The sequence below is a fragment of the Diadema antillarum genome, unplaced genomic scaffold (genome assembly GCF_040938485.1).
Source record: "Diadema antillarum isolate AM-2024a unplaced genomic scaffold, OU_Dant_1.0 scf00000075, whole genome shotgun sequence".
NCBI lineage: Eukaryota > Metazoa > Echinodermata > Echinoidea > Diadematoida > Diadematidae > Diadema > Diadema antillarum.
In genome coordinates, this window is record NW_027270964.1 from 3799634 (window position 1) to 3814062 (window position 14429).

General features: G+C 38.2%; 1 protein-coding gene across 1 annotated transcript in view; it reads left to right on the forward strand.

Annotated features, from left to right (window-relative positions):
- Nucleotides 1-9609, forward strand: part of LOC139717488 (receptor-type tyrosine-protein phosphatase F-like) — a 92250-nt gene extending 82641 nt beyond the window's left edge. The window contains exons 32-44 of the mRNA XM_071628994.1: nt 947-983; nt 1386-1483; nt 2087-2203; nt 2956-3110; nt 3578-3713; nt 4160-4309; nt 4954-5053; nt 5812-5888; nt 6279-6413; nt 6918-7046; nt 7639-7793; nt 8377-8512; nt 9361-9609. Coding sequence (XP_071485095.1) covers nt 947-983; nt 1386-1483; nt 2087-2203; nt 2956-3110; nt 3578-3713; nt 4160-4309; nt 4954-5053; nt 5812-5888; nt 6279-6413; nt 6918-7046; nt 7639-7793; nt 8377-8512; nt 9361-9435 — 1500 coding nt within the window. The 3' untranslated portion in view covers nt 9436-9609. The remainder of the gene's footprint in view (nt 1-946; nt 984-1385; nt 1484-2086; nt 2204-2955; nt 3111-3577; nt 3714-4159; nt 4310-4953; nt 5054-5811; nt 5889-6278; nt 6414-6917; nt 7047-7638; nt 7794-8376; nt 8513-9360) is intronic.
- The last annotated feature ends 4820 nt before the right edge of the window (nt 9610-14429 follow it).

Here is a 14429-nt window from a genome sequence, read left to right on the forward strand (position 1 = left end):
CGACTGATCCTGACTGCCTGTAAAGTTTGTGTGTTAATTGTATGCGGCATTTATATATCTGCGTGTGTGTGTGTGTGTGTGTGTGTTGGGAAATATGCCTACCTAATGATACTACAGTGTATCACGAAACCGATTTTATCAGACACGCGTTTTTGTTTAATATTGTAGCAGTGGAAAGCCGTGATAGTGATAATAAGCGTCTGAAATGACCAGTTTTCTGCCATGTCAGGAATTTTTCAGCAGAAAAAAAAAAGTTCAGTGGTGACTGAAACAGCTGATTTCAAGTTTGATGCTTTAAATTGACAGTCCATCGTCGCAAAAAAAAAGCCAAAAACGTTGTTTTGTGTCTGTGTTTGTTTTTGTTTATTACTGGCTATTGTAAGCAATGAAGCCACATTCAGTTGTCGATTTCACAATAGGCCTCGAGGTTGGACAAAGGTATGACAACAATGTAACGAGATACAACAGATGTGCCTTTGCTGTTGACATACGCGAACAATGGGTTGGCATACAAAGCTATGAACAGCATTCTTGATGCAGGGAGAAATTGGAAAAGAACAAGCGTTGTTATGATGACTCGTCAATTCACTACGTATCACGTGACCTGGTTACCGTTTCACCTCGTCACGTGAATATATCTCTGTCTCTGGGTCCGTGTATTGCTAGCACGTATAATTTGGTAACGTACAACTTGAAGAATTTTATTCAATTTAATCCTTGCTTTTGCGATAAATTACAGATAATAAATATGTTAAATGTAACCCCCCCCCAAAAAAAAAAAAAGGCTGCTGAAAACTGCTTATCCAATAGTCGGATAGTGGCGAGCCACTGGAGTAAAATGGAGTCAAAAGGGGCCTGAGCTTTCGATCCTAGCAGAATCTTCGTCTGAGGCAAAATTAAAATGTGTTCTGACCATTTTTGTTTTCTTTTCTTGTCTTCTTTACAGGGTTACCTTCGACCCAAGGCATACATTGCAACACAAGGTGAGATACTAGAATATAATCATCTACCGTCCTAGATGTACATTGTAATGTCAGACTTTATTTGAAAAGAACGTGAAACGAAATTGTCAAGGGTTATACATTCCATAACCTCTTCATTCCCAGTCACGTGACCAATGACGAACCAATCGTTGCCAAGGATTATGCCTTCATTCCTGTAGTGATAGAATTGCTGGCTTCACACCTGTTAGCAATGCTAAAATGATTATTTCGTCATAATGAAATGAACTATTTCCATGCTGTTACGATTGCGTTGTATTTGACAATACTATTGTTTGATTTTCCGTGCCTCTCTTGCACGTGATACTGACGTGTAGGGCAATGATTAATATCATACCTGGTACTTAATTTTCTTTCACCTCAATCCCCCCCCCCCCCCCATAGGACCACTGACCACTACTGTGGTGGACTTCTGGAGGATGGTGTGGCAAGAAAAGATTCCTATCATTGTCATGCTCACCAAACTGGTGGAAAACAAGAAGGTGAGGGCGCCATTCGGTCTTATTTCGTTGTCGTAGTGTTCCTCTTCAAATATATGCCTTTCCTGCCTTCTTCTATACCTCCTACTCTTCTTTTAGTACTCCTTCATCTGTTTGTTTGTATCCTTAGAAGTACAGTAGCATTAATATGGTCAGTAGCACCGTCGTCAATAATAGAATGCGTCACAGTCGTTTAATATCTGTATCAGTTCAGGCACACTTAAATTCGTCACACACTACTACTATACGATGTTGAATTCTAGGTCTCTTTGCTACTCCTACAATTTTCTTTTTTGAGAGAGAGAGAGAGTGAGCCTTGAACAGCTTTCTGTGGCATTTCCAAATACTCTCTGAGTGTTTTCTTCCGATCTTGCTCGGACATCCGTCATAACCTTCTCCAATCGAATCGAGTTATATTTTTTTTCTCTCTCTCTTCTCATAAAAGTCAAATGTTTTCATTTGTTGTTGTTATGATAAGACGTATTTCAGATTCTACTTCTTGCATAACGTTTCAAAAATCCATTGCTACCAAACCACATTTCTCGCTGTGAAAGAGGATGATCATTTCAATGCTCATCTTTTACGTGCTCCTTTCTTCCTTTGCAGCGGAAATGCGACCCGTACTGGCCGGATGATATCGAAACCTATGGTGACTTTACTGTGACGGTCATTGCCGAGAGAAACTACCACAACTACACAGAAAGAACTCTCACCATCCGAAAGGTCAGACTCTAGAACTTTCATGACGTCATAATGATTTTTGTTTGCCTGTGATAACCGATGTATGTGACAGGGAAATTCCTACCTGTTGATGAGGAGCGGTTACATGAGGCGCAATATATAATTATCGTAGGAAACTATAATATAGTTGCCAATGGTTGCGTCAAACGTCGAATGGAAAGCGATTAATGATAGACGAAAATGATATCGGTTTTTTGTTTCGAATATCCTCATATTCATTACCTGATGCGGCAGTATGATTCGAACAATTGCAAGAAACAAAAAGTATTGCAATGGGACTTTAGGAAGAAAGAATAAATGTACAATGTACCATCAATCTGTTTTCATGTTCGTGTTCATATCTACTGTAGACAGTATCAACACGAAATCTTGAACGTACTGCAACTAAACAAAGTGGAAACCTCACAGCAATTGATTCACTACCAGAATGCAATATTAAATCATAAATATTTAGTATGTCTACCCTAGATTAACTATAAGTATTCGTAGTAGGACAGAATGCTTTTGAGACGACATGGCATTGTCGCTCCTATGCCACAATCATTGCTGTATAAAAATACTAGTTGTGATCGGAGAAATATTATTCTTGACCTTGGGTGATTTTTGTTCTCAGCATTCTAGCAAGACTACGAAGACTAGAAGGTCAGAGTTCAACCTTTCTTATCCTGGCGTTTAAAAGATTAGCATGTGGAGTTGAAGTATAATTTTTTTACTTTGACCTCTTGCCCCGCCAGGCCTGGGATCCAGAGGAGAGGCGAGTGCAACATTTCCACTACACCTCCTGGCCGGACATGGGACTTCCGGTCAGTGCGACCCCGCTGCTGGACTTTATTCATAAGGTCAAAGAGTTCGAGGCCAGACCTAGTGGACCAACCGTCGTTCACTGCAGGTAAATTTGATCATGCCTTTTCTAGGTAGTCCGTTGTGTTTTGACCGTGAGTTTTGACAGAGGCTACGGACGAATAAATTGCATTTTCATTTATACTGACAAAATATACAAGACGGTGCTCCGTTCTTTTTACTGGTACCTTGAAAATATTCTGAAGCCAGGAATGTTTGTACTTCTCTGTACATTTAGGCGCTGGAGCTAATTCTGTTGTACTAAATCTGGTAGTCTTTCCACAAGGTCGGGGCTTTTTAAAGTGACTCTAGATAACACCAGAACCACTTCGTCGTTCCATCATAAGAACATCTAACTATATACGATTCATATCTTTCACATTAAGTTATGTTGCAGTACTTTTTCAAAGTAAACAAAACACAGCAACGTCATAATGCACACAGCGTAAGTCCTAAGTGAGAAACTGAAGTGTACAGGTCAAGCCAAGTTAAACATGTCATCTGTTTTCTGGTCAGTGCGGGAGTGGGTCGAACCGGAACTTACATCACCCTGGACTCCATGATGGACATGTCTGCCAGAGAGCAACAAATCAACGTGCTGGACTTCATCTATAGGATGCGAACTAAGAGGGTCAAGATGGTCCAAACTCCGGTAAGTTGGTCATCTGAGATCCTTAATTCTGGCTGAATTATCGTGACAAGGAATATAAGCTTTATAGGACTACTCTTGAGAACATTATAATCTGTTTAAAAACGTATTTATGATGGATAAACCTGTTTGCAAATGATATCTAGAAATAGTCTTCTGTTCAATATCTGTAATTACGTTCTTGCCGCTTTTTATACTGAGTCATATATACCTATAGTTTAAACATCTGTAAAATCGTTGATTGTCATTATGTGATATTTACATTTTGTTTTCATTGTCCTTCATGGGAGCATGATTTGAAGGATTGTGCTTCGGCAAACTCGTTGCATCTTTGAAAATAGAAATAAACATGAATGAACAAACAACCAAACGTATCTCCATCGCTCAGAATGACTCAAATGTGGCGCTATCATGTAAACATCAATACATTTTAATATCTGTGTTCCCAGGAGCAATACGTGTTTATCTACGAGGCGCTGTTGGAGTACCTGCTCTGCGGCTACACATCGGTCCCGACCAAGAGTATAGTGCCGTACTTCACCCGTATGGAGCAGACCAACCTGGCCACCAAGAGGACATTTCTTGAGGAGCACTTAAATGTGAGTCACCACAATCCGTTGCCTTGACAACCTTTTCATGCTTCCCTCCTCCTCTCCCTGTCTACCTATTGTTTATCTAACTATCTAACTATCTATCTATCTATCTATCTATCTATCCATCTATCTGTATCTCTTTCACTCGTAATCCGTTCCTCTCTTTGTCTCTCTCTCCCTTTTTCTTTCTCTGTACCAAGCTACTTGATATATCTGTCACCATAATTTTGTCTTTACACTACATTAGTCGTTCTGCTCATGATTTATGGAGGACAATTTTCGACCAGATTACCGTGCGATTGTTATTCCTTCATGCACAAAACTTTTTTTTTCATTTTCATGATCGTAAAAGTACATATTAATTCAGTTTTCCGAGGTTGAGAGAAGTTTTCCCTAAGGCAATGATTGCCTTGCCGTTCAGTGATCACAATATAGATTTAAGTTGTTTTAGGTCTAGCTTTTGTATAGTGCCATCTCTCTAAATCCTCCCCGTATATCTCACTGGATATCCTCTTATTCATTGTATTCTCTTCATCATCAGCATGATCATATACATAGTAACTTAGTGCCGCTTTTTCTCACGGTATATGTGAGCTGTAGCTTGAAAGATGTGACAATGATATGATTTATTGTGGCGTATTCCTCCCCAGGCACTGGACGCGATGTCGATACGATACCACGACACGAGTATGCAGGCCGGAGGCAGTGCGGAGAACCGTCATAAGAATAGATACCCAGACATCATACCACGTGAGTTGTACCCACCTTTTTGGGGGGAGTTCGCGTGTGCTCTTGTGTCGCAAATTTCTATTAGAGCACACCTTTGGAAACGAAAAGTAAAAAAAAAAAAAAGACTATATGCTTGTTGCAGATTCAACACAACCGACATACGGGAAAGCAGCTTGGTTTCCTTTATGTACTTTCAGTGCGGCATTTCACAGTCTACCTCGAAAAAAAAAATGTGTTCGCTTGATAACAAACATACGATATCATGGAACTTTAGGGGACATTGATTCTGGTGTAGCCATCGGAGAATAAATGAAAGCTATCATGACGTCAGTGATTGTCTTGTACAAATGATTATGGAGCTCAGCTTGACAATAAAACTTGTACCGCGTTTTATAGATAGTGCAGATACGAAAACAGGATCGCAAGTAACATCAAAGCAGAAACTGACCATTCGCTGTTGTTAGGTTGGCAAATATGTGTCGTCCGTATAACTGAGTAATGAACTCTTTAGATAATAGAAATAAAATGTTATGACATCGATGTGTATCAGTTTGTATTTTGACGCAGTCCGTAGCGATTTAATACATGCAATAGGACGATGAATTACATAGTTACTTTTGCAAAGTTCATGCAATAGCAATGTGCATGAAAAGAGGAACAGGACGAGATTCCACGTCACCGCCCGTATTCTGGCGTCAATAAGTCAATGTAGATGTTGATGTGTCAATGGGAGGACATGATGGATGATAGTATGTGGTCTTCCTTGATTTCTCCTCTAGTTGACAAATACCGACCATACCTCATGACTGGCTGTGCAGAAGGACAGACAAATTATGTCAACGCCACATTCCTGGATGTAAGTCAACAACATTCTAAGCTTCATTTCAGTGTCATTGCCAAGTTGAGGGATATGAAGTGAATACAATTTAGAGCAGATAGACCACTGTATTATTTATATATTGTAATTTTAACAATTAATGTATGTTACACATATGTAGGATAGGAAAGGAATTTTAATTGTAAATGTATTTGACGTAAATAACAATGATATTATCATGGAGCATTGGTTTAATTTTTGATCTTTTTTACAAGTATTTGCCAAATTCTTATATTCGATTGATGAATATATCTGCCTTTAATCTCTTAAGCTGATGCCAGATTGTCAAAAGTTAGCTGTTGTTTCTACCATTATCTGTCTGTTCCGTAATCCAGTGTTATGATTGGTTAAATGTTTTATCGTTACCAGGGTTTCAGAAAGCGTGACATGTACATCGCGACGCAGATGCCTCTCCCACACACAGTGGAGGACTTTTGGCGGATGATCTATGACTACAACTCCAACGTGATCGTCATGATCAACGAGTTCAACCAGAACGACAAGGTACTACCGTCGATGTGTTTCTATCGGTGCAATCGATCGTGATTAAATTTAAATTGATGATATCAAGTTCTCACCGTTTTGATATATTGTTTACCACCAAAAAAAAAGTATCCTTGTCTTATGGGGCAAACAGTAAATGTCACAATCAAGAATTATTTTGACAAAGACATATAAATGACGACGCTGACATGCAGAAATTTCTTTATATGTCTATCTTGGTATGATGTAAGCACAGAATACGTCTGCAATCAGCTCGATTTTTCCTTCTTCGTGGATAATTGCCGATTGATGAAAGTAGATTTACACGAAACAAAAGAGGAAGGATAGTGGAAGCTGGCTCTTTCAGTGTATCATATTCCCGCGTCACGCTTTAGTAGTGATGAGTGGACCACACGCAGGTCACAGTACCCGGTACGTGTAATATGTTGCGATGCTCATACTGTCATTTATAATTGCAATGAACTTGCAGTAATTTGTCTTCACTACTGTTCCTTCCTATTTCAGACGTGTTCTCAGTACTGGCCTGCTGGAGACGAGGCTCTGATTGGTCCGTTCATCATTGACGTATCGGCTGAAGAGAGGGAGGGTGACGTCATCATTCGAACCCTTCTACTAGCAAACACAAACAACGTGGTTAGTTCACCATTGTCCATCTTCATTTCATTTGGGAATACGTCATAACATAGATGCGAAGTGACAATCAGTGTCATTGACAAGATATAAAAGACATCAACGCAAATACTGAAATGCATGTATCTGAATTTGTGTCAGTCACCATAGTTTTATCTTTCAGGCTTCTTGACAGGACTCCGATGCTTGTAAACTCAATATCTTGTATGTTACTCTGCCTGTCCTTGTGTGTAAAGCTTATTAGTCTCGATATCATAGGCAATGGACAAACATTTGAAATTTATCTTTTGTTTTGACTTTGCGTGTACGTATACTTTGCTAGCACTGCTTGTAGCAGGGACTTGAATGCAATAATCATAATCCTTCAATTCCCTAATATTACTGATCAATTCCCTGATGACTGCTGAGACGGCGTAAGACAATACAATTCCCATAAAGGAATCGGAATAGAATCGGCGTAATATTGGATGGTTTAAAAGGTACTTCTGTCAGGAAGCCACAAGCAGACCTGGAATGAGTGTGCATTGTTGTGAATATTCTTTCTGACACTGCTTTATTTATGTTGACTCCATACTCCGCGCACCTCATCCCGCAGAACGAGCCTTCGAGAGTGATCCGCCAGTACCAGTTCATTGGATGGAAGGAGCGCCAGAAGTACCCCCGGAGTCTCTCCTCTCTACTCTGTCTCCTCGACATGGTGGAGGCAGGACAAAGGGACGTGGGAGATGGACCAATCACCGTGCACTGCATGTAAGCACGCCTCATCGTTTAAAAGTCAAATTACCATGACAACGCTCCATATTCCTCCATCAAGCTCTTCCTTTGACAAAATAATAATCGAACGATTCTTTGTGTCATTGATCATCAAATTTACATAGCGACGATCTTCCCGTTTTTATCTCTCGTCTTGCTCAAGTTAAAGTGACCGATAAAACTTGTTTGGCGATATATTTCTGAAGCTCAAGGTCAAATTATATGGTCATCATAACTGGGCTAAAGCAATATAAGATATGTCATCATTCACAAAATACAAACTCTAACAGTCATAACGGTGGGTCGTATTTCTATTCCATGATAATGTTCATAATATTCCGGAATGTATCATACCGCATCATTACGCCTTATTTTACAGCAAAATTTAATTTCGTGTGTGAGTAAAAAAAAATAAAAAAAAAAAAAAATAAAATAAAAAGAAATGACAATATAAAGAATATTTAAAAAAATCTGCGATTATGAACAGTGGAACTCAATTATTTTTATTTGTTCTTTCTGCTTCGGTCTTTTTTGACAATGTGTCATTCAAAGTCTCCCCATGATTTCTGCCCTCTCCCAGGGATGGTGTAAGGAGGAGTGGTCTCTTCTGTGCCATCATGTCAACCGTCTCCAAACTGAAGACAGAAGGAAACATTGATGTCTTCCATGCAGTCAAAAAGCTTAAAAAGTGCAGCGGGAACATGATTTCCACGGAGGTAAGACATTTCTAGGAAATCTTTATGATGTGCTCGTAAGACTTATCCACACACGGCACTGTAAAGTCCTTGGGCATACCCCTGACTAAGCATACAGCTGACGGGAGAGGGCGTTCGATACACTTCTGATTACTAGGTTCTTGTGCTTCGTCAGTATACTAGTGTAGCTAGATCTTCGTGCGCAACAAACGAAAAGTTGGATTTCAACGATTGAAAACGAGTGAAATCCATTTTGTTAATTTGAGATTTTTGCGATTGAAGCTGCTAAAAACGAGGAAATAAAAGGAACATATAGAATGTTTTTAATCGTAACTTCAAGAATATTCTTTTAATGTAACAAGTGAATTTTCTTTGCTTTGTCTGATTATGGACTTATTTTAAAATATTTGAAAATGACGCTTAACACTTTTTGCGATCAAACTCTACATTCATGTTCTATGCTCAGAAAACATAGAGGACGAAGACACTGCGGCCATGCTCACCGATTATCAATAGTATTATTTTATAGCGGGAAACGAAGTTTAAATCATTGCAATCAATAAAAATCACCGAATAGATTATCAAGACAGGTTAATATATTCCAGTCGATTAAAAATGAAATGGTCTCCTTTAGTTCACTTCATTGTCTTTCGTTCATGTCATGTCTTACGTCAAAAGAATGCAACTGCTGTTCTTCATAGAAGCCTGTGCCATTACAGAGATTTTTATTCCTTTTGCTGCATTATCAATTCCAGTACAATCCATAATTCAAACTCGTTGTATTGAAGACACTGATGCAAATATGATTGCCCTCAAGAGTAAGATATCGTCGATTAATGATTAAGCAAACGTTTCATTTAATTTTTCAGGAGGAATATCTCTACATCCATGATGTCGTCCGAGAGTATCTAGCGTCGTGTGAGATTTACGAGAACTTCAGGTAGATTGCTAAAGAGAGGACAAACTGCAAAACATCCTGACAAACTTTTCATACAATGACAATGTCTTCCATCCCGTGCAGAGTGTGTATCCATGCACGAAGGAAGCAATAAAAGACCGAAATAGCGGCGGTTTTATACGGAAGATACAGACTTGTTATTTTCAGGGTGGACTTCAGCGAGCATATCATTTGCGGGCGTGTGTATTTTTTATGAATCATGAGAACCGTATGCATGTTTGCTGGCCAATCAGCAGTGATCACGCCTTGTGCAGCCAACCAATCACAAGCCAGGATCTTCAGTCTCGCGTTTGATCATGGACAATGTGGGAGGAGAATAATGCCTATGGGATGGATTTCGCCTTAACATGGCATAGGCGATTATGAATAGCTAGAAACAACAGTTATGCTATTCAGTGCATCCAGAGAAAGCAACTGACTGAGCCAAAAGGTGACAAAATATTTATCGTCAACTTACGTCAAGTTTCACGAGAAAGGAAATAAACTCACGGAGCGGGAGGTTGAAAATCCGGGAATGTTAACAACCCGCAAGGCGGATAAACAGTGTTGATCACTTCGTGACTGTGCACTATCACTTGGGTGGTAAAGATCATAAGGATTATTGACAGTTGTGTATTAAACCGCCCTGGTTGATAGCCACAGGGTCATACTTTTATGTGCACATACGCACAAAATATTATACGCATTACAAAATCTAAACATTGTGCACATTTTTTCTTCCGTGATGAAAATGCACAGACTTACAAGAAAGCCACGATGTATAATCCCTAGCCATTAGAATTTCCAAAATAGGCCTCACGTTCCTCAGTTAGCCTTTATTGACTTTAAGTCTTTTTTTTCTATACTGAGCTTGGTAAAGTGTTAAGAACATTATTGCAATGTTTGTATTGTGTTGAAATTATTATCATTAGTGAAGTTGATCTGCACTGCGTAAGGGTCAACATGAGGCACACTTGTGATGCGCTACTTTAACTACTTAATAGCATTTGACACAAGAAAAAAACAGAAAACAATTAAATAGAAAGTAGCTATACCACATAGCTTCAATACCAGGAATATGTTTCCACATACTAATCAGAATATGACTGGTTGGTCCTGGTGTATTTAAGGCATGAAAATAAATCAATCCAGACTTTGTATTCAGACAGCAAAGAAAGAGAAAACACCATTAGGAGAAAGAATAGAAATTATTGAGTATTAATGTCATGACTAAAGACAGGGTGTTTGTTTATTTTGTGCCGCAAATCGCGCCGTGTTACATGAATAGCCACTGTGCGATGTAGTTCAATAAATCTGAAACTTTCTCTCCCATCATATATATTGTTTTGTCTTGTCATAAATTTCTTTAAACTTACAATATTTTTTTTTTGCCTTACCAATATTGATGTCATGCACTCCAGCAGTTATTGATTCTTGGAATTCTCCTGGTTTGAGAATTGAAACTCCTGATCGTTTTTTAATCTTTTACCTGTAAGAGGATATGGTGCAATTATTTTCTTCACGCGATTTTTTTTTAATCTCAATGTGTAACACATAAATATTGATATTTTGATGCAAAAATATGACTTGTGTAAAGTGCAGATATGAAATGTAAATATATGTGTGTATCTCAAGTGCAATGAGATGTTATACGTCATGTGACATTGGAAAGACAATCTATAAAGGATGGCGTGTTATTGTTTTTATTGTTTTATGTGCGGAAACCTAACTGACCATGGGATGTAAATATGAATTGATAAAGACTGTTAGTGATTAGGTTAACCACGCCTTTAAGCCAATGCCGTACGTCATATTGAATATAAACATCAAGGTAATGCACCAATGTTTCACGTTTTGCACTTGTAAAAGAAAATGAAGATCTTTTCCATCTCGTATCAAATTATTGGTAATATCTTTTCATATTTTGCTGATTTTGTATCCATTCTTTTTTATAATATCGTATCGGATACAAAGTCATGTTTCTGCAGCCTTCCGAAAGCGACTTAAGAAGTCATTTTGACTTAATCACTTTCGTACCTGATTGTAATAATACGCTATATAGTTGCCTAATAATATACTTGAAGTGCCTTTGTTACAATGTATTGGTATGTTACAGGACGCATCTGCAGTAAAGACAAAGCAATAGTAATCAACTTTATAACTGACAAGTAAATGTCGTGTTTCTCACTCTGGCGACTAATAGATGCACTATGGATAACTCCACTTTTTACCCTTTTTGATTCACAATCTATGCCGGCTGGACGAAGTGACTCATATAGGTCCTATATAAGTAAACCCGCATTCATCCCTCGTAGATCTGATGACGATTCCCATGGATAAATGATTGAACAAATAAAACAAAAACTGAATGAATGAGACAAAAGGACAAAAATGAAAGTTAAAAATTAAGTAATGTTGTGTATATCAATGTTAAAAAAACACACACAAAGAAAATTACGGAGTTAAAATCTATTTGACGCTACCCTTTCCACCCACGTGGAGTAATATGTATACGAACTTCATAGACTTTCTTTATTTCCCAATGCTCTTATTCCTGTCCGGGCCCCGTTGGGTTGTGCTGCAATTAATGTATAAACTACTAGTATATTACACATCTGTTAAATGAGAGTTGATGCAGAGAAAGTGAAGTTTGATGTTTAGAAGTGCAATTGGAATCTAGAGTCTTCTTGTAAGAGGATTTATGATTATTATGTCACATTAAAAACCAAAAAAGTAAGATACAATCTGTGAGCTGATGTGTTACTCTTGCGTCGTGCCGTGGAGAAGAGCTTGTTCGTTTGTTTGTTTGTTTGTTTGTTTGTTTGTTTGGTTGGTTGTTTGTTTGTTTGTTTGTTTGCATGTTTGTTTGATCTTAAGATCAGCAATAATAACTGCATTAAGGCAAAAAAAAAAAGCTCCTGCCACATCAGCCAGCAGTAATGCTGCATAATCATGATAGTGTCACATATATCGTTTTACATTGTATACAATGCGCAAAGTATAAGCAGAGTGTAACCGCCAAAAGAAATCAGATTTCCATTATACTATCATCATCATCGTCGTCCTCATCATCAGTATCATTGCCATCGTCATCATTATCATCATCTTGCCATCGTCGGCATCACATCTTATCTTATAATCCTATTTCTGTGAGGTGATGAACCAGTGAAGCACATCGTCTAAATTTAAAAAAAAAAAACACCTCTTTTTATGTGTGTGATTTAGTGACTGCAGCTTCCCTCCAAAAAGTTACCATTTCTTCCTCATACATTGTACCAAGTTCAGTTTTATTTGACCCAAACATATAATTTCTACTACAGCTGTAGTTGAAAGAGCAACATAATACAATATATTGTATAAAGAACGAGGATTTATTCGCAGATTTGACTACAGTCACACTAGTCATGTGAATCTTCAAAATGCCTTATATTATTAACTTTATTGTTCCATTTCTCTGAAACTTTCGTTGCTCCGTTTATTCGATTCTACTCTGTTAATCATAGTAGATGTTTACATGGAGTGGAGTTTCTTTTTAATCGAGTATAACAGAGCATTTTTATGTTAATTTGCTTTTATTATACTGTGAATTAAAGACATGAAATGTAAACCGGCAGCATCTGAAAGACACTGAAAATAACTTTCTGAAACATCAACGGCACCTTTCTCCTTCTTTTGCTTCAGCTTTTGCGTCCATTTCCTTCATAATCATCTTCTCTTCACAAATACCATTCAGTATTTTTTTTTGGGGGGGGGGGGGTAGGGGTGTTGTGTTGATGTTTGCTGCTTGTTTATGAGGGCAAATAAAATCTCGATTTTCTGATCAAAAGAATTATAGGCCTACTTGTCTATTCAATGCACAGAAATTAAAGCAAGAATTTGCGTGCGTAGCATAACGGTATTCTTATATTTCCCAAACATGAGAACAATATGAAAGTGGCTAAAGTCTTCTTGCGGCATTCCGCGAAATAGGATTAAAGTTTTTGCTATCACGGCCTAAAACCCAACCGCCTTCTGAGAGAAACCGATATTGCCCGGCGTAATGGTTTGTTTAGAAACACGGTCGATAAAGTTTTATCGCCACCGAACATAATCCGCATTGATAGGTCCATGTTTAGTCCAATGTCGATCGCTTCTATGGCTGCAGATTGATCAATTAACAGAGCGAGAACGCCAGATTTTGTTCGGCAGACTCGAAGTTCGGCCAAGCGGATAATCACCCCTACATGCATAATCGATCAAGCCGTACAAGAACGAACGTAGTAGGTTTGCTCAGCAGGTTTATGACGTTGCCGATCAAAGTATGGTTTTTAATGAACTGCTGATACGGGTATATGCCAAAGAAAGAGAGAGAGATAGATAGAGAGAGAGAGAGAGAGGGAGAGAGTGCGGGAGAGGGAGAGGGAGAGAGAGATTTTGCTAATACATGCAATGAAAGGGGTTTGGAATGAGAATGCAATATCTTCTCAGGAAATTCCAAAGGAAACATTGCATTTCAAACAGCTGCTTTATTTCCATAAGCTGTATGGGCGAAGTTGATCAGGACAATTCAATTAATTGAGCCACAACAATCTAAAGCATGTTATGTTTATACTGTGCTGAGAGAAACTGACAGGACCACATGTAACAAACAAAAACAACAACAACAACAACAACAACAACAACAACAACAACAACAACAACGTCCCTTTATCTTTTCCGATCATGATTTTGAAGCAATCTTCAATCAATATCAATATGAATGAGCATTCATAATCTATATTTATAATGATGACAACTTTGTTGTACAACAAATATAGGCCTAATACCATCAATCATGCAAGACACATCATTATAGTTCTACCCATATACCCCACAGAAAATAAACCACTGAGATAGAGTGATCATTTACAAGGTCAGATGATGCTTAAAATACATTCGACTTTCATTCCTAAAATGTCCCAATACGTTGGATATTAGTTGAGGTTGGAAAGAAAAAAAAAGTTTGAATTCATATATTCCAAG